General features: G+C 29.6%; 2 protein-coding genes across 3 annotated transcripts in view; one reads left to right on the top strand and one right to left on the bottom strand.

The window, feature by feature from the left end:
* LOC116767120 (uncharacterized) overlaps positions 1-22,269 on the bottom strand; it is a 103,234-nt gene extending 80,965 nt beyond the window's left edge. Inside the window, exon 1 of one of the 2 annotated variants that reach the window (XM_032657298.2) lies at positions 21,798-22,269. In XM_032657298.2, coding sequence (XP_032513189.1) covers positions 21,798-21,894 — 97 coding nt within the window. In that variant the 5' untranslated portion in view covers positions 21,895-22,269. The remainder of the gene's footprint in view (positions 1-21,797) is intronic. The other variant, XM_032657299.2, reaches the window with a different exon arrangement.
* Positions 1-27,034, top strand: part of LOC116766700 (uncharacterized) — an 80,377-nt gene that overhangs the window by 41,995 nt on the left and 11,348 nt on the right. The window lies entirely within an intron of this gene.

Here is a 27,034-nt window from a genome sequence, read left to right as displayed (position 1 = left end):
AAAACTTAATTTTCAAGTTACCGGTAATTTATGAACATCAACAACAAAGAGGACTGGAATTTATTTTAATTGAACCAGTCCCAATAAATTGCTATAGTGTTTCAATCTTTAGTCACATCGCTAATAAAAAACATAAACAGAAAGTCAAATTCAATGAGAAATTGCAGTTTCTTGTCTTGTAGAATAAATAAAAGTATTTTTCAATTTACGGAATTAGATAAGTTATGTTTGATATATTGCATATCTTGAGCCAATCACCTTGCAAGCAAAACACATCAAAGAGTCAAACGGCTGACGAAATTGAAATACTATGTGTTGAGCTTTTTCTTTCAAAAAAAGCCACCTTCCAGCTGACCTCAAAATCCATTTTAGTACGAACAAGTTTACCTGAAACGAAATAACAGTTTTAAATAACCGTAACTTTCTTTTTAATAACTTAACTGTCCTAAACGAAATATTAGTTATATCCTTTAAAGAAAATTGTAGTTTTTTGATATATATTTTTAATTTATATATATATATAAATTAAAAATTAAACAAATTTAAAAGATTTTTTTATCTTTATTAAATTTCCTTACATCTAGAAAAAGATAATCTTTAAGCATCCCAATTTTATATGTCATTTATAATAATGTATAATATAAAACAATAATTTAATAATTTTTGTAGTTACGTATCACGCACTATAGATGGCGCTGCCAGATATTTAGTTTTTTAGTATCCATAATTAATTTCTTTTTGTATCCAATTCCAAAGAACACGTTGACGAAATAAACTTTTATCAGTATAAATTATCGCGTGAAATAGAGTCATAAGAATATATTATTAGACAACTATTGTTTAGAAAAGTAGTTTTTTATCAACGAAACTCATTTCTCAGTTATAATTTTATTAACATTTGTTAAATTATTACCAAATACTATTATTATTATTAAATACTTATTTATATTTATAAAAAACAATTGTTAATAGTTATAAATAATAAAGTTTTTCAGATTCCAAAGAGGATATATTATTAAGTTTATTAAACCTTTATCAACTATTGTAATGAACAAGAAGATTAAAATTTTAACACTTACAATGCTAATCATTGTGACCGTGACTGTATATCGTGTTTCAATCATACCATTTGTAAAGAGTTTTTTAAAGTCTTTTCATATTCTATATTTAAATTTAAATTAAGAATTTATCATCGTTTTATTCGTGATAAACATGCAAAACGTGTATATAAATTTAGGCCAATATGATTAATTTTCGATGAGGTTTTCATAAAAGATGATATTTAAATTTAAAAAAAAAATAATGGAATTAATCACTTTTTATGCGTAATATATGTGTGTAATATATAAAAAGTAAAATAAGTAAATGTAATAAATAAACAATGACGTCAATAAATCGATAAACATAAAACGTCAGTATATATTATTTTCTTTGAATACCTTTAAAATCGTCAAGGCATCCATATACTTGTGTATACGTCAAACTTGTTAACAACAAAGTAAATTTATATTATGAATTGGAACGATGAACGTTTGGTCGCGACTCATTGTTATCAAAATGAGCGTAATGCAAAGGAATTTCAATCATTTCATCGAACAAGACTTTGTAGTAATAAACAAGATTTTATTACTGGAATCTATAATACATTACTTATACATTAATTTTAAAATATTTTGAATAATAAAATAATTATATATAATCACAAGTTTTTTGGGCAACATTTTTTATTTAGAAGAGGGAAGTTTTATAGTCGATAGAATATCCTAATATCTTCTATACTATATGTGTATTATTGTGGAAATAACAAATTTGTCAACACACTAATCTCGTATGCACATCAAAGTATGAATTTTACTTTTTCAATAGATTGTTTTACGTGCATATAAATATTTTTTAAATTTCATCAGGCATCAATAAGTTCATTGAGAGGAAATACAGAATTATATGATATAGATTATAAGACCTTATCAATAATAACGATGTAAAAAAATGTTTTTTAAGCAGGTTTCATGATTTCATCAATATAAAAAATGAGTATATGTAAATATAAGTATGTGACTAACTCTTTATTTGATTCAAAGAAATTATTATTGATAATATAATTGAGGCTCTTGCTCCACAGTTATACGTCCTTTCCTACAATAATCAATTTAAACATCCGTAAATACTTTACACGTCCTCGTTACACCAACACGTTTTCAGTAATCGTTCTCTCATTAAGGCTCATTACATTGTCTAAACCAAATTGTTTACTGGCTCTCTTCAAAGACCTTGACACGTTAACCATCGGCCTGATATGACCGCCTTGAACCAAAGATTAAATAAAAAATAAATCCCCAACAAAGTAAACAATTAATTCTACTTATTTATATCGTCATTCATATCTTAAAACCTCGTAAACAAAGTTGACGAAATAATGAGCGATTAAATAAATAAATGCATTTGTTTTCCTTAAAATACAATACATTATATGCTTATTTTAATGGATGTTTAACAATTCTACTCAAACAATATGAAAATTTTTTTTTTTTTGGTATATTCAATAATGATCTGTTAACTTGTGTCACATTTGACATGTCGCAGTTAAGCGAACAACAAAATAGGTACATGTCATCATCATGACTTCATACAAGAAAAAGATACCGATAATTTAGACGTTTCTTGTGTTAATTTGTACTTTAAGATTCTAAAAAAAATATGTAAACCATAAAAATAACAAAAAAAAACATTTACCAAACAAAAAAATATTTACATTAAAATAAAAAAATTGAAAAGTTTCTTTGACAGGTAATGAAAAAACATTTGAAAGACTGCCTTTTATAAAGGAACGCTATAATACAGTTGAATTTAAATGATAATACTTCATTATTCGTGATTCTTAATAGGTATATTGTTATCGGCTTTTCATTCTATAGAAATAGACTGTCCAATTGATGTATAGCGACTTTGTAATCAACTAGTACACATTTGAAAATCTATACCTGAATACACTATTCATATTTCTAGCGATGAAATTAATTTTTATAATTACATTTGATCTTACTTACTTATCTTATTAAAGTTCTTAGAATTATATAAGAACCTTATATATACACAATTATTAATGATATTGCAACTGGTATGTGCATTAAAAATTAAAAAGTATAAGAATATTGTATCTGTGACAGATTTTTAGGGTTGTCACGATGTTTTTTTTTTGTTTTGGGCAATTTTTTTATAAAACTAGAAAAGCGATGACCTTGTCTATGATAGCCATAACGCTCTGATTACCCACAAAAAATAATGTTACGTAAACCCTGACATAACGTGTACGTGCTGACCCACCGACTTGGACTTGCACTTTCTAATATACTTTCACAGGTATTGTGATCGCCCTGACGTAACCACTGGACTTCGGCATTATCCGAAATAACATCTGCTTTGTTTTATATAATTAAAAAAAAACAACACTAAACCAGACATAACTTTATTTAATGTTTGTCTTGTTTTTATTCAAAATACACGAAGATGATAGTTCTGAACATTTATGTACAAATGTTTAAATTATAATATTTAATATAAAAATACAGTTCTTTAAATTTCTTAAATTTGCATTTATTTCGCAGCTAATATTTAAATTATATTTAAATTACGAAACATCTGACATTTATTTATTTTTTGCAATATTATTAATTGTCTAAGGCAATAAAAAAAACAATTATTTTAATTACAATGGATAACATTATTATTAAGAAGGATGATAACTGAGAAAATAATATTCAAACGAGTTATGTTTGTTAGATGTCTGTATGTTAAGGTATTACAAAACTCGTCTGCGGGTGATCGGAAGTCACTTCGTCTTCTTTAGCTGATGACGTCAGCGTCTGTTTAATGTTTATGTTTTTGTTAAAAAAAATTTCGCTATTCGCTGCCATGACTTATTTGGCATCACAAAAATGATTCAAACCTTTCCAAACGGTAGTGGAAATTCATTATATAATAGTTCGAATATTTGTAAAACTAACAATTAACGGTTCGCGAGTTATTTATTATGAATAAATCCTACGCTATGTGGAGAACGTATGCGCTAATGATTATAATATTATGGGTGTTTGTGACCGTCTTTGTCTGCTACGAACTTCCCACGAGTACTCTATAAACATTATATCAAAGGAAACAACTGGCGGCAACATTACTGGGAAATAAAACTTTTTACAAATGAACAGCTGACATAACGTGTACGCATTGGAAATGGTGGAAAATAAACTATTTTCAATCCTAGATATTAAATACTGTAAGATATTCCTTTAAAAGCAGGTTAAAATCTTCAAGCTATTGATGGTACGAACATCAGATGTTGGACAAAGTGATTATTGTGGTTCATAGATTCTGATACTCTAATAGTAGTAACAACATACCAATTAATAACCCCTTTTAGTTGTATTATAGCAACTAATTATTAAGAGTTTTGTATGCACAGAATTCATTTGACAAAATGCCCAAAGCAAAGGAATATTTATTAAATCATTCACTTATAAGCCAAAACACGTCCGGAAATTGCAAAGATAAAAATGTTGAGATGTCGGGCGATATGGCAGGAAGTCTAAAAGTCAAACTAGTGACGGACAAATTGATCAGTTAATTATCAACGAGGTATTGGTATGAGTATGAGTCGTGACCTTGTACTCAATGAACCATCCAAAACTAAGTTTTGAAGTCCCAGGTCTTAGTTGATTGACATTTATAAAACCCATATTTTCGATCGCTTAGTCGATCGATATCTTCTTGGTTTGCCACAAGATGTCCGTTGAATACACTTTCAATAACTTAACAGAGTATTTAATTAAATGATATCAGATGATAATTAGGACAGTCTAAATGGCTTTCTTTGTTAAGGGTATCACATTGGCAAGCCACAAATATTTAGGCGCTGTCCTAGCTATTCATGAGAAGCCATACAAACGTGTCAGAACATGGGACAAATCAGGTACATATGCTTTAGTTATCTATGGCTGGAATACCACCAAGATCACTAGTTTGGCTCAGGTCAAGATTCTCAAACTTCTAAGTACCTCTTTATTACTAATACAAGCCTCTCCCATACAGGAACCGCAGTCAAGCTAGTACGATGGGGTGCGATTTTTTTAGAAGAGGTAGTGAATTAGAAGAGGTAATGAAGACTGACAGAAGATTGTCTCTACAGCATTGGCAGAAGGTTGTACAGAGAGTTTACAATGAATATTCTCTATATTGATTATAAAATCCTGTATGGTTATTTCAAATAACAATATTATGGCGTCAGATACCTGAAGCATTCAGACTTTATATATGATGTAACCCATATTTATCATATCGTACATACGATAAAAGCCTACATTACGAGCCTTATTGATAAAGGTTTCTGAACACATTTGATTTTCAATAGTTGTTTGGAGAAACTTTCATACTTTGGTATTGCCATCAAAATGCAATTTCAACTCAAAGTATTACATTTCATTATGTATATACGCCATATAATTTTGTTATTTTGCATGACCAATTTAAAAGTACGTCCCTTAAATATCGGTTTATTAAAGGTTATTATAAAATGCAGTTAATATTTAATTAAGCTATTTTATAACGATAATAAAAGCATTAAGGAGTTTTCTGTTATAAAATATAAAAATTGCCCAACTAATTATTCTTAATTAATTCTTCCTGTTAACAGTTTCTTTGGTTGATTTCGTCTTATTTATCTTTTTAATAAAGTAGAAAGAGCAACACTTCAATTGTTTTATTTAAATCTATAACACCTTATACCTCCAAACAAATATTAAAGCAATAGTTAGCTCAATACCTGAATTAGATTTGAATTATATGCAAGTTTTAATTGGAATACCTTTATAACTGGATCCATAAATTTTAAGGCATTAAATATTTTCAAAGCTGTATTAATATGAATGCAAAATATCTTTCTCGTAAAATAACTTATGTCTTTGTCATTTTATTCACGTGTTATAAGAATGATAAATGATAAAAATATATATTATATTCTTTTTTTTTTCATATAATTTACATATTAATAAAATTAGCATGAAAACTTTTATGTTAAAGATTGGTTAAAAGATATTATAATATTATTCATATTTAAAATATAAAATTAATTTATAGCAAAGATAAGATTTACAGCCATTATTATTCTTAAGACAAATGAGCACTTATCCTCTTAATAATATACATGTATTAGATCAATTTGTTACATATAATTTAGGTACGTCTATGAATGATAGCTCCGAACTCTCATAAATCACTCCACATCATATTAATCTCAAAGTAATAGATGCTTATTTTTTATTGTATTCGTTGTATATGTTAAAAAAAAAAATCAGTTCTCAATAACAAGCACACATTAATTCTATTTATTTAGAACACCGCTTACTTTTATCGCTCTCTGTTGTGCCGAGTCAAGGTTCTTAAGACCATTGGTTTATTAACAGCTAAGTTTATTATAAAACAAATGATCTATTACGTACTTTACCTTAAATTATATAACAAATACTAGTAATGCGTCATTAGCTTGATGAATTAAGAACTGTTTCATTGGGAATTTTTCATTGTTATTACAGTAAAATGTTGACCGTAAAATAAAATTTTGAGTAAATTAAGAATAATGAAGCAAATACTTAAAAAGTTATTAATAATTTTGATTATAATTTTATACACGAATGTGGAGATTAAGTTTCGTGATTGCCAATAATGTCCATAGGGGGGAACGAAAATATTTTGATTAAAAATATATGTTTAAAGAGTGATCAAAAGGTCACTCGAAATCATATGTCGCAAAAATATGCATGTTTAAATCTTAAATCAATAAAAGTACTTGATAATGTCATATAGTACTTTGATTGTTTTGTGAAAATATTCATTAAAAAAAATTAAGAACGAATACATCATAAATAGTACGTTTAAATGAGATACAATTTCATATATTATAAAATTTTCTAGAACCTAAACACAGAACAGGTTTTTTTAATTTTTTGAGGTTATTGAAGTTGTATGCTAGTATAAATCATTTTGATTCTTTTGGTGATGCGATATTCAGTTTAGGGAGAATAATCTTTTGGCCACTATGCTATCACAGGTGCCTTAAATAAAACCAATTTTCATGGCAGACAGACAGAAATTTCAATACATTTGTAGTCAGTTTCATTAATAAATTTGCAGCGACAGAAAATATTTGTAGAGATGTCATCCAGAAAATAACTTGTTTTAAGCCCTACCTGCATTGGCCTATATATAAATAAATATATATATAACAGTGAATAGAAAATACGTTAAAAAGAAATTACTTCGTTTAATTCTTCTATTTTTTTTTTTGTTTCTATCTAAAACACTTCAATATTTTTGAGTATATTCAAAAGCTAGAACCAATATTTTAACAATTTCTTGACTGTAGAATATTTCAGAGCACTCATGCTAAAAAAAAGCACCAACCTACACTGAGACTTCCCTACGTTTAACCACTACGTAATTTTAGCAACTTAACAAATAATATAATTTTATACCAAATATTTAAACTATTATAAATTTAGTTACAAAAAAAATAATATTTTCTTAATATTGGTGAATACAGTATCATTCAATTGATCAAAGGAACTTGACAAGAATGATAACATTTTTATTTAAATAAGTAAAAACTCTTTGCGTGTGTCTTTGTCCATCCATGACTCACGTAAGTCGACTCTCGATTAATTACGTAAATAAACAATTAGATCGATACAAAATAAAGTAACTGTAATTATGATTGAAGTGCACAAAAAAAGAAAATTTTTCTTTGTATTTCCTTATAAAATAATTAACTTTTATATATGAAATACACCAACCCTATTGTTAGACTTAAATTTTTTTTATAACAAAAATTAAAAAAAATACACAGGTTGAGATCTAAGATGTTCGCGAGTATTCATTTAAATGAAACTAGTATTATTCGGATTTACTACGCGGATTTTATTATTTAAAAACTACATAATCCCGACGTTTCGGTTACTTTGCAGCAACCGTGATCACGGGCAGACGAGGTGTGAATGTCTGTCAGTTGGTCCTTGTTATTTATCATCTATCGCCATCGATTTCTTAATTTTCTGGCGTACCGCTCTGGATGCCGGCAGAATGCGCTCACGAAGTCAGCAGGGACCCCGTTCTTAAAAATATAAAATCCCATGTCCGAAACCACACCGCAGGACCTCAAGACACCGTGAGCGCATTCTGCCGGCATCCAGAGCGGTACGCCAGAAAATTAAGAAATCGATGGCGGTAGATGATAAATAACAAGGACCAACAGACAGACATTCACACCTCGTCTGCCCGTGATCACGGTTGCTGCAAAGTAACCGAAACGTCGGGATTATGTAGTTTTTAAATAATAAAATCCGCGTAGTAAATCCGAATAATACTAGTTTCATTTAAAATACACAGGTGTTTAAAAATCAATTTGAAAATTTTCGTTTTGTAAATACATTATTTGTGGTATTTGTTTCGTTGCTATGAATCAAACAGAAAATGTGCATAAATAAAATACCCATGGTAATTATACAAGCCGTACAAGATGTAGCTTTGTTTAATAATGACATCCACTAAGATTCCTGTTCAAAATCTATAAAAGTACAACAGTTATATGTTGTACTATATATATGTACTAAAACATATAAGATATTATGTTAACGTTTTATACTACTTTAAACAATTAAAGTGTGGCAAAAATAAGCCTGTCTTTGAAACATATACATAGTTATATACACACACACATATATATATTATATATATTTGACATTGTCAACATGACTGTACTAGCAAAAACACTTTTGTATTTTATTCTTCGCTGTCCCATGATATCTTCATAAAAAGCTAGAGGTCTTTGTGATACTTTTATTGACTTGAAACGTAAAACTATAAAAAACCTATAGTCTAAATAGATCAATTCAATTTGCATTAGATGTTCAAAGTTTCTTGGTATTAAAATAGAGTCACATCGAAACGGCTCCTGGAGGTCAACTTGGTGAATGGATATAATAAAAAATATATACAATAATAACAGCAATGTAAACGCTATATTATTTAACAGAAAGCTTTTGTCACATACAAAAACTCAAGAGAGATTGTGGTTGAGCTTTCATAATAAGGTCATATTATACACAAACACTCGTAAATTTATTCCTTCATTTGTACTATAAAACTAAGGTTTAAATTTTAAATTATTTATTATTTTAAGGAAAATTCATAATTTCTAAAGGAATATTGATATTTTAAAGACTATTTCAAGTTAGACCTTCTTAAAATTTTCTAAAAAAACATTCACAACAAACAGCGAAAAAAATATATTTAAATGCTATTTTATATACTTGATTCACCGTAACATGAGCCAGTGAGTTGCAGCACTAACCAGTATTATCAATCTCCTTATAACTGCACTGTACAGAAACATATAACACTTTCCATAATTATATACCTAAGTTAGCACTATGGATTCCATTAAAGAGTTTTGGACCGCTATGAGCAATATGTTCCATACCAGAATGAATGAGTTCCAGAGGAGTTTTAAGGCTTCATCCCCACCTGCTTCATCGGCATCACTGTCGGCGGAATTTAGTACCTTCAGAACCTTCAAACTGACTGATCTGACTTCAAACCTTACAATCTCAGGTGGATTTTATCGTTAAATAAATCTATATAAGGAGAAGACGCAGGATAATACTTCTTCATGGAAAATTCCAAGATAAATGGGAGGTCACCGCGGCTCTAGTAATAAGTATTATTGAATCTAATCTTGATGTGCCGAACTTTTCATTCGGCCAGTATTAAATCATCCCATCGATTCGGCCACGTACCAGATGATAAAACGAGGCCTATTGGACTAAAATTTATAGATACTACCGTGAGGAATAAGGTTTGGTTCGCTAAAAATAGGCTTAAGGGTTCTGGTATTACACAATCCGAATTCTTAACAAAATTAAGACAGTGTGTTTTTAAAAACCCCGTAAAGCTTTGGAATTTGTAAATTCTGGACTTGAAATGGTATCATTAATATCCTACTGCCCGACGGATATCTTCATAAAGCTGTATACTTGTCTAATATTAACACTTTAAACTGTCCCTCTTCTACGATGGAAAAGAACGCAGACGCTCACAATAAGAATACAAACGGAAAAGCTACACAGCGATCTAACCGTCTAATCAAAAAGTAGCGTCTTCAAAGGAATGTTATATGGTTACTACTGTCCGCTTCTATGAGTTAGCTTTGTATATTCAATTATTATTTTTTGTCCTACCCCCATCTTTTAATTTGTTTATATTAATTATTGCTGTTCGGCTTTACATTCAAGGATAGTTATTTTTCATTTTTAGAATGTTGAGTTTCCTTGTTCTTATCGGTAACTTTTTTATATTTTATCAGTGAAAGTGTTATAATTTTTTTATAACATTAGATATGGTTTTATAATTTTAATTATGATCTTTTATTATTATTATTTTGTGCGCTTACTAAATTTTGTATACTGGTGTGTATGTATCAACAAATTTCTTGATTTATATAAAGTTACTCTTATAATTACTAGGATACATCTTTTTTTTTGTTTCTTAGCAGCAATATATCAATATTCGCAGGATAGTTATTTAAATTATTCACGCTATGTGTGTTGACCAGGATATAAAATTTTCCTCTCGCCTTCTTCTTCAAACGATATAGCAAACAACTCCTATGTTTAGAACTAAAACTCTTTACCAACGCAACTTTGCTGGGATGGATCTATCACGGTCACGGACCAATGTCTCAAAGATTAATTGGCTTGAGGCGACGAGTCAAGAAACCATTGACGATCAGGTTGCTGTCCTCAATTGCCTACTGATATAACCTTATGCTTTTCACGCAACAGTTTGTCTAATCCACATGAAGCACCTTCCTGCTTCCTGATTAACAGACGATATTAAGAAGCTACAAATTAGTAAGATTTGAGCTAAAGCAAGATACAAAAACAACCCCTCCGATAAAAATAGGGACGTTTATATCAGTATTTGAAATCTCTGTAGCAGGTTATGTTGAACGCGCCACAACCTCGCCACATTTATAATTATTTTGTTGAGGAAAAATACACATCTAGGGTGTAGAAGTTTCTAATATCCCTTGAAATTGGACGTGATAAAACATGTAATAATGTTGCCTCCAAAACTGACCTGAATAGTCTCCATACCCATTTATTCATTCCATACCCATTCTAAATCTCCTACTCCCTGCTATCAAGTGATAGGATATTTACTAAGTCAATAATTACGAGTCAATTTCTTATCTGCTAGAGAGAAGCCTTCATTATTCCACTCCCTAAAAAAAATCCGAGTTGTTCTGCCGATTTCCAGCAAATACCCATCGATCCTTTCCTATTAAAAATTCCTCAAGCGTCTGGTTCACGCCCAATTAAGCCATTTCCTTTTGAAGCACAACCTATTAAGTAATTTGCAATCCGGCCTCCGATTTGGTCACCGTACGATGACTGCTCTGATTAAAATTTCTGAAGTCATCGGGTCAGGCATGGAGAACAACAACAAGACAACGTATCTCCGTCAGTCATTGGCTGGTTTCACAGCTAACTTGCATGGCCGCCGACAACGTGTCCGGTTGAATGACATGTGTTCAGACTGGAATTATGTCAATGCTGGTGTGCCGCAAGGTGGCGTGTTGTCTCCCCTGTTATTTTCAGTGTTTATGAACACAGTTTGCTCAAATATTGCTTCATTCTACCACCTGTAAACTGATGATCTCCAGATATATCGACAATAAAGTCTCACTGATCTTTCCAAAACCATTGATCTGGTCAATAAAGACCTGAAAAGTATTTCTGTATGGAGTAATTGTTTCAACTTTAAAATCAATCCCAGCAAGAGCCAGAGTCTTTGGAAGCTCTAAACTTATGTCACGGTCGTCTGAAATTGTACAAACTCCCGTAATTGTTGATTACATTGTTATTCCCTTTAGCAGAAAAGTAAAGAACCTTGGAGTCATTTTTGATGAAACTCTGTCCTGGGGTCCTCAACGAAGTGAGTTGAGCAGGAGGAGGAGGAGGACCAGGAGTTAAAAGAACGGTTCGAGTTTCTTTATGATTCTCACAATCGATCTCTTCGCTCTAAACAAAACCTCACTCTAAAAGTTCCCTCCCACTCTTCTTCCTTTTACACGAGTGCATTTACTGTAACTGCTATTCGACTTTGGAATGAACTTCCTTTACATATTAAAGTTGCGAAATCAGACAAGTCATTTAAGCGTTTGGTAAAGATTAACTACCTCAATCAATATTAATATGTAATGTGTAAAATTAAAATTATTTACTATTACTTGTATTATTTTAGATAATTTAGTCATTTAAGTCGTTACTTGTTCACTATTTTAATTTGTTTTATTTTTACGATTTCCTTTTTGTTTACGCCCATCAAATACCTAATATGTATATTTTACTCTTCCTTGTTGGTTGTCTGGTTAAAATCTTTCTTTAGCGATAAGGCCGCCAAGATTGTATATTTTTAACTACTATAAGTCTAATAGTTGTTAATTTAAGGGTGTACAATGAAATAATATATTTTTATTATTATTATTATCGTTTCTTCATATAGACAATTTAAATAAACTGTAATGTAGTAAAAGAATAAATCAGTCTTTGTATCATAATGTATTTTGTTTAAGAAAATTATACTCAAGTGGTTTGTGAATTGTGTATTTAAAAACGAGGTTGTCTTACCATATTTTAATGCAAACCAGAATATTAAAAACGCAATGATTTCTCTTAAAACAAAATATTTTTACATTTGATAGTGCAGAAACTTTATTCATTTCGTCTTACTCAAAGTAATGCAAAAGGTTTTGTTTCTGGTTTTTATACAGATTTCTTCATAGGGTAGAAGACACTAGAAATATTAAATTAAATCAATAATCATTTCTTACGATTTTAACGATTAACACTAATTTAAATTTTTAAAATAATATTGACTTGCCAACTTTTTTATTCCGTTTGACGTTTCATTGCGCTTTGCACTGTAAGTGTGACACTTTCATCTCATCTTTCCGTGAAGACGGTAACCACAATGTAATCAAACATTCAGACTAAAAAACAAAGTGTAATTAAGGTAAACCCAAAAGTATTATTTCAATCAAGGCTCACTTTATACTCAACAACTTCAGGAGTAAAAGTACATTAATAATTTTCTAATATCGTCAGTATAGACAGTGTTGTCATTTCCAAATTATTCAGTACACCTGATTAGCTCTTTACCTTTTAAATACATAAAAAAATAAATGGCATTCAATTTATTCCTAAACGAAGATAGCTAGTCAAAAGCCATACATTATTCATGATGCTTATAACAAATATATATTCTACCGGTTTCTATCACGCATATAATTTTGCGAGAGTTTCACACATATTTATCGACGGCATATTAAAGTGGGTAATCAAACTAGTTTCATCACTTTAACCTTATACAACATGCATTTGAAAACCAGAGCTTAGAATTACGACATGCCAAAAAAACTATTATGAATTACGAGGGGCAAAATTAGCAATTATTATGTGAGTTCTTTTACATTATATAACATTTGTCACGCGCGTAACACTGTTTTGGAAATCAATCTTAAATAGCTCATATGACAAATTTGCTTAAAATGAATCATATCATATAAAAAAAAACATTTTTGGACGGTTATTCTTCTTATACTTTGAACAAGTTCACTAATTTTAGGGCATTTGATGAATAATTAATCTGCGTTTATATTTAAGGCAAACACAAAATTATCTGTACATGCGATGCTTATAATATTTATATTATTTAATAAAAATTGTAATATAAATAAAATTTTAGCTAGTCCTATAAGACAAATTGTTCTCTCAGACTAGAAATTTGAGGTACATTCAAGAAAATCAAGAAGAAAGGTTTAAAAATTCAAAGAAATAAAGAAAATCTATATAAACTATTTCGATATATAACAACTATGATAAATACGAAAGAGTTAAACAAAATATCCCATTTTCGCTACATTCATCCCAATACAACACATTTGTAATTTTTGTTGTGAAATAAATATACCTATATAAATATTAAATCATATATGTCTCATTATATTTTCAATCACAAATAAGCATTTCATGAGACCCTGATGTAGAGCACGTTCACTAGAAAACAATTGAAACTGTAACCATAAATAACGCCGGGTACAGTGAACCGTCAAGGCTGTCAAAATTAACAGGCAATTAATGTCTTATTTTAAAGTCAATAAGATCACGTGTTCCCATGACCCACATAAAAAGGTATGGTATCACATTAGACTGGCCTCGGAACAAACAAGTGTAAGTTGATCAAGTTTAATTTATAAAATCTTTACGTATCCTAATTGTTTACTTTTCACGCATTTGATATGGCCATACAAAAATTATGTTTATTTTCATTATCTATTTACTTTGTGACAATTAAATTAGCAATATAATAGTATAGCAATAATTTTGTATGCTGTTTATGATTTACATAACTTAAAACAAAGGAACAATGTTCGGAATTGAATCTTTCTTAACTTTCTTCATTTGGTTACATTCTTATATCCCTATAGTTGTTTTGGTAGTGAAAAATATAACTTTAGTTAATGATGTAAGTTAAACTGTACATAATCAATTAATGAACAAAGGAATTATTAAGTTTTATATCTATAACATGCCAAACAATTTCTTGTATCTTCTTATTATTTAGATGACCTGTGACGCTGTTAGCAATTAGTTTATAATATATCTTATATATTATGTATATAAGGTACAAATTTAAATACACTAGATTTTATTATGAACCAATATTTTAATTCCAGATTTCCTCCTGTGTTTTCTTACAATTAAGTAATACGAATTTATACCGTATATTATTTGGACACAGACAAATGCGGTGTGACCTAACGCCTCAATGCTTCTTATTGGCCATAACAACTATATTAAGTTATAGTTGTTGGAATACCGTAAAACTAACACTTGTCAGGTGACACGACTTTGTACAAAACAGGTACAAATAGCTTACGGTATATTATGTTTCAAAAATAGCAAACAAGTTTATGTTTGGAATTAACATCCTTCTTCTAAAAACATCAATATGTACACGATACACAATCATCAATTTCATAAAAAGAAAATCGATGACTGATATTTCTGCGAAGATAAATTTTGTAGACGAAACTGTATGTGATGATAATTATCAATTACAAGCGAAACTTCCAAGACTCCACCCACAATCGTTTGATCTCGGTACAGGGTCAAGAACGTGAACCATAATGAAATTTGACGCTGTTACAATTGAATCACTAGTTACATCCAATTCAGAGGACTTCCTCGTGTAGCAGTTTTTATTCCCCATCCAAGGTATACCTACTCACTAACAACGAAAGTATAAGAATCCGTAATAAAAAACGATTCATCATTGAGATTGCTTTTGGTGCTAGCAAAAAAGGCCACCTATCAGAGCTCACTTTGACAAGTATATGTTATTATACAAAGAAATACTAAATTATTTTAGCAGGTGATTGTTGGGTATTTTGTCTATAATTATGTCCATTCAACCGTTACATATTAACTGTATAGATAATTTTATATGCTCTTGTAGTGAATATTTATTAGCTGATAACAGCTCGGTACATTTTTAAATATTATGACATATGTCTTTATTATAAAAGATTCTGTAAACTAATAAGAAGCACCTATTGTATATTATATATTGTATAAAACAACTCTTCTGGATATTTATACTGTTTCCAAATAATAAACATCTTTAGATAATATTTTTAAAAAATTTTGATACCTCCATTTTCGCCTCCATTTTCATATGTTCACGCTAAACGTTATTTTTTTAAAACATAGTTATTTTATCTACATAAATATTAAAGTACTTTTGCTTGGAACATTTTGCGGTGGGTACCATGAAATATTATAGTTCAATTATTCTCAGATTCAATTAACCTATTTTATTTTAAAGTAATACTTGCTATAGAAATCAAAAAAACCGAAATTAACATGTTTGATGAAAAGTCAAAAGAAAAAAATTACTGAACTAACTCGAAAACATTTGTTACGTTTAAATGTTATGTCAAACTAATAAGTTAAGACAAACATACGAAACAATTCAAACTAGATCTGTGCCCAATTTTTTCTACTAATATTTTTAATTATATTGGAATTCGTATTCAAAATGGTTCGCTAAGGCATTTAGTATACAGAAACATATAGAATAATTCAAGACCAAATATAAGTTTTGCTTATAATTAACATTTTTATGGTGTAAAAGAATTTTCCAATAACATAACTCATTTACTACAGTGCAACAAAAGGTACATAAATCTTTAGAACTCTATGAAGACTTAATGAACCGTGTCGTTATAATTTAAACGATTTTCAATGTCAAACACTTTATGGCACATAGATAAGACACAAAAACTTATTACTCAACACCCGTGAATACATATTTTATTAGTACTAATATGTGTATAATAAATGACAAGCATTAAAAAAATGTGTTTAATCTACATTCGACAGAAGTATTTTTATAAAAATTTCAATAGAACATAAGAAATTTTGTTACTAGTTATTGATATACTCTTTTTACTAGTTATTGATATACTCTTTTTACTAGTTATTGATATAATATTTGTACGTAACTTTTCAATGTTTTCCAATTCAATTTTTTTTGTGTATTAGTATTACTATTTATAAACGTCCAAACGTCTCAACCTGCGTTTTTTAGTAAGCTGTGTAAACATGTATTAAGGTTAATATTGATTGTCCTTATACGGGTACTGCATACTTATATATTTTAGCATATGACAGTTAATTTTGAAAACGCGTGATATAAAAAGTGTCTGAATTTTTTTTATACCATATTCCAATAAAAAATATATGTATTTGCAACGGGTTCAAGATATTTATTTATATAATTGTACATAGATAATATTGTAGATTTCAATAGATTTTATATCAACGTTTAAATATACTTTTAGAAATATTTTGTCCAAATTTGCAATAAATGAATAGTAATTTTTTTTCTTAATTAAGAAAACAATTAATCAACATACTGTTGACGTAAGAGGCGACACAATTTAAAGCATAAGTAATAAACTCATATGTATTTTCTGTCAGAAGCGAGTGACATACAATTCGACGATAACAATAACTAAACGAGTAAGTATAACAATTAAATAAACCTCATTTTAAGCAACGATTACTTCCTCTATAATAAACAATGCAAAGTATATTAGCATACAAAATTATCTTTTACAATGGTAGAGAGAAGATTAGTTTGTTTTAGCTTTTCTGATTGATGTATACGTAAATATTGTGTCTAAATCGTTTTCATTAAATTATATAATGTGTTGGTTTGTACAATACTAACTTACTCCTAAAAATATTTTATCTCACAAGCGTTATATATTATGATTGATGATTTAACGTCAGCTCAGACGTATCACACGATTCATGTGACAAGTATAATTTGAATAACAAAACCGTTACTATACCACCATTATCTGAAATTAAACATCTTTCGCGTAAACATTTTACACTTACACGTTAACATTATAAGAACATTTTCATTAGTATTTTATTCAATAATATTTTTTTATCTGCAAGCTCTAAGTTAATGCATAAAGATATTTATGAATAGAACTCATGAAAAAACTATAAAGTAAGAGGTGATTTTTTAAAAATAAAAATATACATAGTCTGTCCTACATAGCACAAATAAAAGTTTTAATTTAATAATATATTAGGCTGTTAATGCGTTTAGATGAATTCATATGCCAATAAACGAGAATAGCGATGGAGTACTATTAAAGATAAAAATACTGTTTCAATGACAATGTATAAAGTTAATGTTCAAGAATATATAATAATAATAACCGTCGCATATCGTTACTCAATATGTACGTATGTTCTGCAATAGGACAATAAATGTTAAGCAAGAATTATTATTTAAACTATTTCAATACGGAAGTCCATTTAAAAATAGGTAAGAACCAATTAGGGTTTCCTATTATCTAGCGATTTACATTAACATAACAATTTTGTTGTTGAATTAGTCTTCGTTTCAATCTATAACGTTTACCAATATAAATAATATTCATTCAATACATTCATTACAATTAATGAATAATAGAAAAAAAATTTTAGTTTGACCATATTTAGAAAAGTATGTTCCAAATATAATATATAATACATAAAGAGATAAATATAAAAAATTATAATTACAATGAACTATTAATTTGTATAATTAAAAAAATATTAGTTCTTGAACAACATCTAAATACTAACTTAAGACAGTATTTAGCGTATGATTACAATTTTAATTACACAAAATATAAATCATATCGCTCTACAGAATGGTATAATATTCACCTATCTAAAATGCTAGGTGAAAGTAACGTAATACTAATTGCACAGCTAAAGTATAATTATGATAATTTTGTAAAATTCACTAAGATAATTAAAAAATATTGTATAATTTAACGACAAAGTCCAGAGTTTGAGCTGCGGTCCGGTCTTTATATTATCAGGGATTAACTAGTTCATACTATTTGTGTTAAACCGGCTCACAAAGGTAAAGGCATCTATTCAAGTGATACTAAAGCCTAACTAATACGTGATAAATGTGAAAGTGTGTTAGTTTGTCCTTCTTTCGCATTCTTTTACGCGTCGACATGATTTTTCGCATTTGGACCGGTATATGGCAACACGAGCGTTCATGCTCGTTAAACGTAATAATAAAAGTCAAATTCACATACATAAAACATTATTTTTAAACAAAAAAATGTACATTGATAAGTATATTTAATGTAAATGGACTTTATATAAAAGTTATATTAAATAAAAATACTTTAACAATTGAGTGAATAAATTGTGAATGATAAAAATTCAATGCACTCATAATGGAAACGTTGAACATGTTAACAGATAAGAAATTTCTAGAAAATAAAACTAACTAGAATTTATAAAGAAAACAAATCAATCTTTGAGATGTAAGAATAATTGTTAATGACGTTTAGGTATTTAGATATGTATATTATATTAGTTCCAACGTCACCAAATATATCGATGCACGGTCTCGTGCTGGCTGTGAATTTTAAACATTGCAATCGTCCCATTGTTACGCAATGCAAAGACATCTCGGTAACGGAGATTATCATCGGCTTGTATCTCAAATGTAGATACGTATAAATAAAATTTAGTTATTCGATTTTGATTTTTAAACTACTGTCATAACGTTAATAATACTATGGGAGTTATAAAGACGAACAATATTTTATTTATGACTTTGTTTATATGTCATGCAGTTTATTATGAGAAATCTTTATAGATTCTGTAATGATTCAAATGAGAATTACACTGGATGATGAAAGGATATAGATATAAATATTATGCCCTTTCAATCAGATTTTGCAAAAACATAAAAATCATTGAAGCGACAAAGCCACGGGTAGAGCTAACTTTTAATATTATTATATTTTCAAAATATACATTTACGTGATTCTCTATTATCATAACATATTTTACATTAAACATTCACTAATTCCTTCTACTAATAATTAGGCTATATACAAAACCAAAATGCATTACATCTGAATCAAGAACTGCGAAGTAAATGTTGAACATAAGTCGGAACTGGATTGTATCGAGACTCGTTTTTTCTCTGTCATAAAACATTGGGCAGTCTTATAAAAACATTGGTCCGGAATTATATATATATGTATATATAATTCAACATCGTCCACGTCTTATCAGTTTCATTGAGGTCATTCGTTTCTGAGGACGCATTCTTATCTATTGTATGAAATAAAGTTACAGACAAGAGCGCTTTCATTTTTAATATAATGATATGCTAATAGTAAAAAAATAATAGTCTTTAACATCATCTCTAATTAATATAAACGATGTTTTTATGCAATTCATTATAGCAATGTTGTAGAATTTATTGCAGATTAAACGGTATATATATTTTTTTATAATTTCATTTCAAATACATATTTTAAATATTAATGGATTAAATAATAGGAATATGTCAAGGTCCGTACATTTGTGTGCAATTTTGTAAGTGACACCTGATACTTTGGGGTAGTGAATGTAAATTAAATATACGAAATATGTAAATAAAATGGTATATAAAGAAAATTTATGATCTGCGAACCAGTGACGAAGGTTTAATCACCAATAAAACAATGAGATACTCGTAATGATTGCATATATCGATTTCCTTTTAACCTCTTATACATAATTTTGTATATGTCAAGATTGAAAGGCCTCTTTTTGTGAGACTGTGAGAATTGCATTACCAAACATAGAATAAATTTTTGCATGGCGCATACTTTCACACATTAAAGAATCATGTTTTATTGAAAATTCAAGAAGGTTGGACATCTAATTTTTGTTTTCCGCCAATAAGTTGAATGCTAATAAAATAATGGCCCATAAAAAAACTCGTTTTAAACTCGTTAATAAGTATAAGTTCCTTTTTTAAAAACTAATTTTTTTTTTTATATTTTTAATTTTAATGTAATAATATAAATTTCTTTCAGCCACAAATAACTAACATTATATCACATTATGGAGTTAAAAACAATGCATTCTGAACTATGTCTCCCCACCTACATATATACCTCTATTAAATCCCACTGCAAACAGCTTTTGTTATAATTTAATTTGTGTAATTAAATATTAGAGACACAATTATCTATATTTATTTAAGATATATGTTTAATTTCTAAAGATAATAAAAGAAAAGGTGATCTGTAAATTGTAATAGAATTCCCACAAGAAGTATTTAATGTTAATTATAAAACATCCTGGTCTTATTAAGAGAAAATTACACAAACATTCTATTGATGAGAAATTAGTAACGTTAATTATATAATGTAACAGATAATTAGTTAACTCGTTATTAAGATTCAAATAACTAATTATATTAATAAAAGGAATTATGGAATTAAAAAAATAATAGCTATAAGTGATTTTTGTATTTATTCGCTACATATTAACATAATAAATGTAAAATTTGTGTACAAACTCAAGGTGATTTACCAATATGTAAACATTGTTTATTCAAGTGTTTCAAATTTTCTTTAATCGAACAGCAGGATTCATTTCGGCGGCATCGTAACCAAATAAGAAGTTGCAATTACAACAAAATTGTCGATTGCGAAACATAATTGGAATGTCAAAAGAAATTATAGTAGGTATGTGTTTTATTTAAATCAATATAAATATCTTTTGAAGGACCGTCCTTTAATATTTCACTTATATATTAAATAATATAGAATAATAAGAATGATCATTTGATGAAACTGTTACAACCTTCGAGATAAACCCGGTATATAATAAAAATAACATTGGAGTTGTATAGAGATAACCAATGATTTAATACGCTCGCGTCTAACGTGTTCTCGACTCCAACACCTGCCGCTAATATTTACGATATGCAATAGCAAAATATATTAAATTGTCGGGGTTCTAAGATACATATAGACAAGCACCAAGACTATATATGTATATGTATATAATGTAGTATGTAGACTTGTGAAACAAGCTAAACTTGATTACAATGAAATCCAGATTCCATCCTAAAAGCATCATATGTAAGAAAATATCTACTCTTATTGTTATCAATAGCTTTACTGTTCGTCTTTAAACAAACATTGTCATTGTTTGTTATAAGTCATCACCATTGTACTTCAAGAATGACTGTAGCAAAATCTGATTTTTACAATTGCAAGCGTCCTTTTTCATATATCATACCTGAGTCCTGCGCATTTTGCAGGTGATGGATGTGGTGTAGATGTGCATAGTAATGATGGTGATGCAGAATGCATTCAAGATCTGTGCAATTCAACATTGTGACGGGGCGCCCGCGGCAGCCGCGCCGGCAACCGTCTGCTCACTCACGCTCGCTGCACACTTTCACAAAACTATTCCACTGCCACTTTAATACGTATCTTTGTCACATCACGTTATCTCCTTGGACACCAATACCGGACTGAGGGACATGGGTCGGGTCTATTGGACGGTGCCGATCTGTCTATCAGTGCGACTGTCGTCGCCGATTGCGCTATTCACGCATTCTATTAATTAGTGCACACTTTTAAATAACATAAAAGTAGAATCCCGTTGCAGAATGTCATCTCTATATGGTGTGATAAACAGTAGACGCGGAAGATGTATCGATAAGGTGTTGAACGAGCTATGCGCAAGCTCTACGGTACAGAAGCGATGCGTGCGCGCAACACTTGTGGCGCGCGATTGTACACTGAATGCGGCATGCGAATAGCTACCACCACTCCCGTACTCCCGACCTCGCACGCACTTGACGGAGACCTGGCTATCATATCACGCCACCCATTGCCCTACGAAGGATAATACAGCGTTCAATGCCCGAGATCCATTATCATCTTAACATTGAAATCGATATTGGCAAACGTAAACCTTCTAATCAGTTTGACCTAGAATATTATTACATTCGTTTTAGTTGCATCAAATAATATCTATTGTGGACTTAAACAGCACTTAGAATAGATAAGAATTGTTTACTTAATATTATCACCAGCCCTTAATTATATGTAACAGTAAATAGTCCGAGAAGTATCCATGTAAGTCTGTATTATTTGTGATATCAAACAGTTGCGGAAAAATGGAAAAAAATAACAAATCCGCAATCCACTCCGCAGGTTCCAAGGTCAAGGGACCTGCTCGCCCTGACGCTGCAGCCTGTAGACGAACTTTCGAGCGAGCTTGTGTCAACACTTACATATTCATTTATTGAGAAGACACATGCGCCTGTTTTTAAATCATTACTTATTCCTCCAAAGAATACATATCATGTTAACGTGAGGAACGACGCCGATATATTAACTTTGAATACGTTCTAAATGTACATCTGACAGCTCAGATACTTTTAACAATTTGTAGATGAAATCCTTAGCGATGGATAAATATATTATTAAAACAAGGAAACTGTGGTAAAATTATTTTGCTTAAAGGTTGCCGACGCAAACTTTAGATCACGGCCTTAAAAACTTCACACGATTCCGTTATTTTTATTTATATATCCTTAACCTTACCTATAACTGTTGCTTTATACTCTCGTTATTAGTGTTTACGGAAACGTAACAAACGACGTATTGTTAATAGAATTCAATGATTTTAAACATCTTATACAAGAAGTGCAAACTGCAAAGTATTTGTGCACACTCGACAAGGATACGATTAAAGTATTCAAGCTAGTCCATTAGACGTACGTGGAATAATGTCATAACCTAATTCCTTCATTCACTGACTTTAAACCCTGATCGTGTACCAGGATTTATGACTTACAATTGAGAAATAATAACCTGTCTAGGACTGAATTTTCGTAATTTAAGTACCTTTTCTTAAGACACAAATATAGATCTATAATCGGTATCTGAAAAATAGATTCTAAATAAACTTATATGTATAAAGATAAAATTGTTAGATGTTTGGTTCATTCGATTGTTCACACTCGTGATATATCTGATAACAATCTGCGGATAAAAGATATTTTGAATATTGGGTTTACATTTTAAAGCGAAACGAAGATAATAAATCTTTATTTAATATTTGTGTGCTTAATGACAACGGCAACTAAAGAGCATTTAAACAAAGGCGAGGAAGATACCGTTGGTTAATTATGTGTCCTACAAGGAAGCTTATTATTTCAAGATGTCATATTAAATTTATTATTTGTCTCTTTATCACTGACAGGAGTATTATAACGAACAGACCTTGGAATTCATCATGCAATTTCCCGAATAGACTAAAAGATTTATGACCATAAAGTGTTCCGTAGTGGAATGAGAATTCCACTTCGGACAGCTCCATACACAGAAAAGACTTCTGATAGTTACTTGACGTCATACGCCTTAAGCCGATTGTCTGAAGACACATATAATTAAAACGTGCAAATGTATTGCTTCGCAGACCTCGATGATATCCGTGTTATTAAAACAAATGCCTGAATGACAAAAACAAGAATGATCTACTAACGATAACATTAAATTTTGCTTTCTCTTTTTCACAAAGAGTTATAACTTCAATTAATAGCTAATTAATTATGAACATATCAACTACTGTGGGCTTTATTTTGAAAATTTTGTATATACTATATAAAAATGCAGGAAATAAAAAAATTCTTTCTTCAGTTTGACACAAATATTAAACATTTTACTTTTAAAAAAAACATGTTTCGTACACTTGTACTTACAATTTTTTTTTTCACATATGTATCTATAATATACCTTTGTTTGCGGATCATTCAATATTTTATACGATGGTTTTTATTTTTCTGTATCTTCTACAAAACCCCCAACAGTTATTTGTAAAATAAATACAAACTTATATTTGAAATTTTTAAGTTAAGCCAAGGGTTTATCAATTTTCTGAAATGTGGCGGGAAGAATATTTGACGTTTAGGACAAAGTCAGAACAGAGAAACAAAAACGGGTCTACCAAATAACCAATATCATAAAATTAAAATATATATAATTATATTTTCGTACAATAAATGTGGTTTATATAAAAGATTTAAGACACATTGAAACTTTTAGAAGTACACAAAGTAATTATCTGTGTTAACTAATTTGTACTTTAAGAAGCAAGACGATTATTATTTACAATTTACAAAATGGAGAGAGAAATGATTACTATTAGAAATAGAATAGCTCCCGACAAATCTGTTACTTAATAATAAGATTTAATAAATAAACCTTTGTTTTATTCTTCACATGTAAACATGGGCTATAGCGGGAATCAAAAATTACAGTACAATTTTTTTTTAATACAAATAAATTATATTTTATAGTAAAATATTAACTTATTAAAAAATAAATAGCTTCAAATCTTTATTATTCGTATTGTCCTTGCTTACATATGAACAAACAATTATCTATATTTACCTAGAAATACAGGTTTATATAATTGTTGGCAATCTTTTCATTATGAAATCACATCGATCGTTGAATTATTTTATATTTATATTAGTCTTTAGGTCTGTGGGTCATATTTTTCTTATTTTAGGGTTCCTTAATTCGATTAGGTTGTGGTCACCCTCAATCAAGGCCGCGTGTTCACGGTGGATGCAGGCCGCTTTCGACCGAAGCGCTTGGAAATCGATGAGGGAGGCCCATATCCAGCAGTGGACCTCACATGGCTGAAATGACGATGATGTGGTCACCCTCTCCAATCTGAGTATAAGATCATTCTCCCAAGTGACTTTCTCTCCGTACGATAATCTATCTAACAAGTCCTTTCTCTTAGAATTGTTACTGAGTAGCGATCTGAAATTAATATTCAAAATTTTTATAAGTTATTCCAGTGAAAATATCACAATTCCAAGTCTTTGATAAGTCCATATTACTTTAAGATGAATCACTTGATACTCTGATTATTTCGCATATATTGATCTGGCAAGTGAATCAAAACTTAAAGGTGAATTATACTATTCCAAAATTAGAAAATTTTATTGGAATCGATGTCACATGCACTAAAGAAAAAACAAGGGTATGAAGTTCCCAAAATGAACGTAATCTTTTTGTGATTAGAAATTTTTTTTCCTGTATGTAAGCTAACTGTGACCTATGTCTATAGGGGGACGGCTGTTTTCCAATTGCAAAGTTAAGTTTTTCCTTAATAAGTAGATTACAGATTAGTAATTAAAATGACTAGTAAATACGACTCATATCAAAGTTTTATGTATTTATAAGTAATCTTGTTCTCCATATATCTTATTAGCCACAACCAAAATCAATATACAAGTATAAACAACCAGTATTTCAGTGAGACTGACTTAGATTCGAAGGACTACAACAAAATCTTTGGTTTTCATGTACGAATGTTACTACTTTTTAATAACACCGCGTCTCAATTTTTCATTAAAACCCGTTGGTAATATCTGATAACAGCAAACAAACCACGACGGAAACTGGCCTGTGTGGTCTATAAAACATCTTCAGGAATCGCAAGACCGTTCTCATTAAATATCTCGTGGAAAACCGCTCATCACGCAGGTGCGCCAGACACCGTTTATGGTGTTACGATTAAATCTCTTCTGACCGAAGGAGGTCATTACACTCTGCACAGATTTAATTCTCACTAGACGCGTTTATTGATAAGTTATTGATATACTATTAAAATTTATCGTCTCCCTTTAACATTGCATAATACGAATAATAGTTGAAAATTTTAAAACACGCCTTTTTTTAAATATTTTTTGTTTACTTACAATTAATTGACATTAAAACGAGTGTTTTGTAACAATATTGCGTTTATTACTTTGTGAAAATGTATCATTCGACCTTCATAAAAAATAATGAAAATGTACCAAGAGCATGATATATTATCAAACTGAAAAGTTAATAACCGTAGCAAAATGTAAAGCAATGCATTGCCACGTTTATAAAAAATTAAAAACAAATGCAACTATTAATTCCTACACAATGAAGTTTAACAACTATTCACACTGAACTTAAATTCTAATATTCACCATATTAAAATTAATATTAATAAATTCAAATATCATTCCTTTATAAAAGTAATTTATTACCCAGTATAAATTGTATATTAAAAATCCTATAAAATATATTTTTAGCTGGCAACACAGTAATTTACCGATAAGCAAAATTTTCAGAGCCGCGCCAAAACGAGTTAGTCGAGTTATCTGTATGATATTGCTAAAAAGAATGGTTTTAATAATACCTTTACATTTAAAATTTCAATATAATGTTAAAATGAAAATGGTTTGCCTCCTCTACTATTAATGTTATACTCTTTGTCAAGCTTTATGTCTGCGAACAACTGACTCTACAACTTTTTACTACCCTTTGTGGGAGCCGACGCGAAATACCATCAAATTGTTGAGACCTCTTGAATTCCATGTTCGGAGGTACAATGACCACAACACACCAGTCTACCGATCTTCAACAAAAAGCGTCATTGGAATGATATTTTGTTATACAAACGATTCG

Source organism: Danaus plexippus, chromosome 10 (genome assembly GCF_018135715.1).
Source record: "Danaus plexippus chromosome 10, MEX_DaPlex, whole genome shotgun sequence".
NCBI classification, from domain to species: Eukaryota; Metazoa; Arthropoda; class Insecta; order Lepidoptera; family Nymphalidae; genus Danaus; species Danaus plexippus.
The sequence above is the reverse complement of the archived record's forward strand: the minus strand, read 5'-3'. Positions and strand labels throughout refer to the sequence as shown.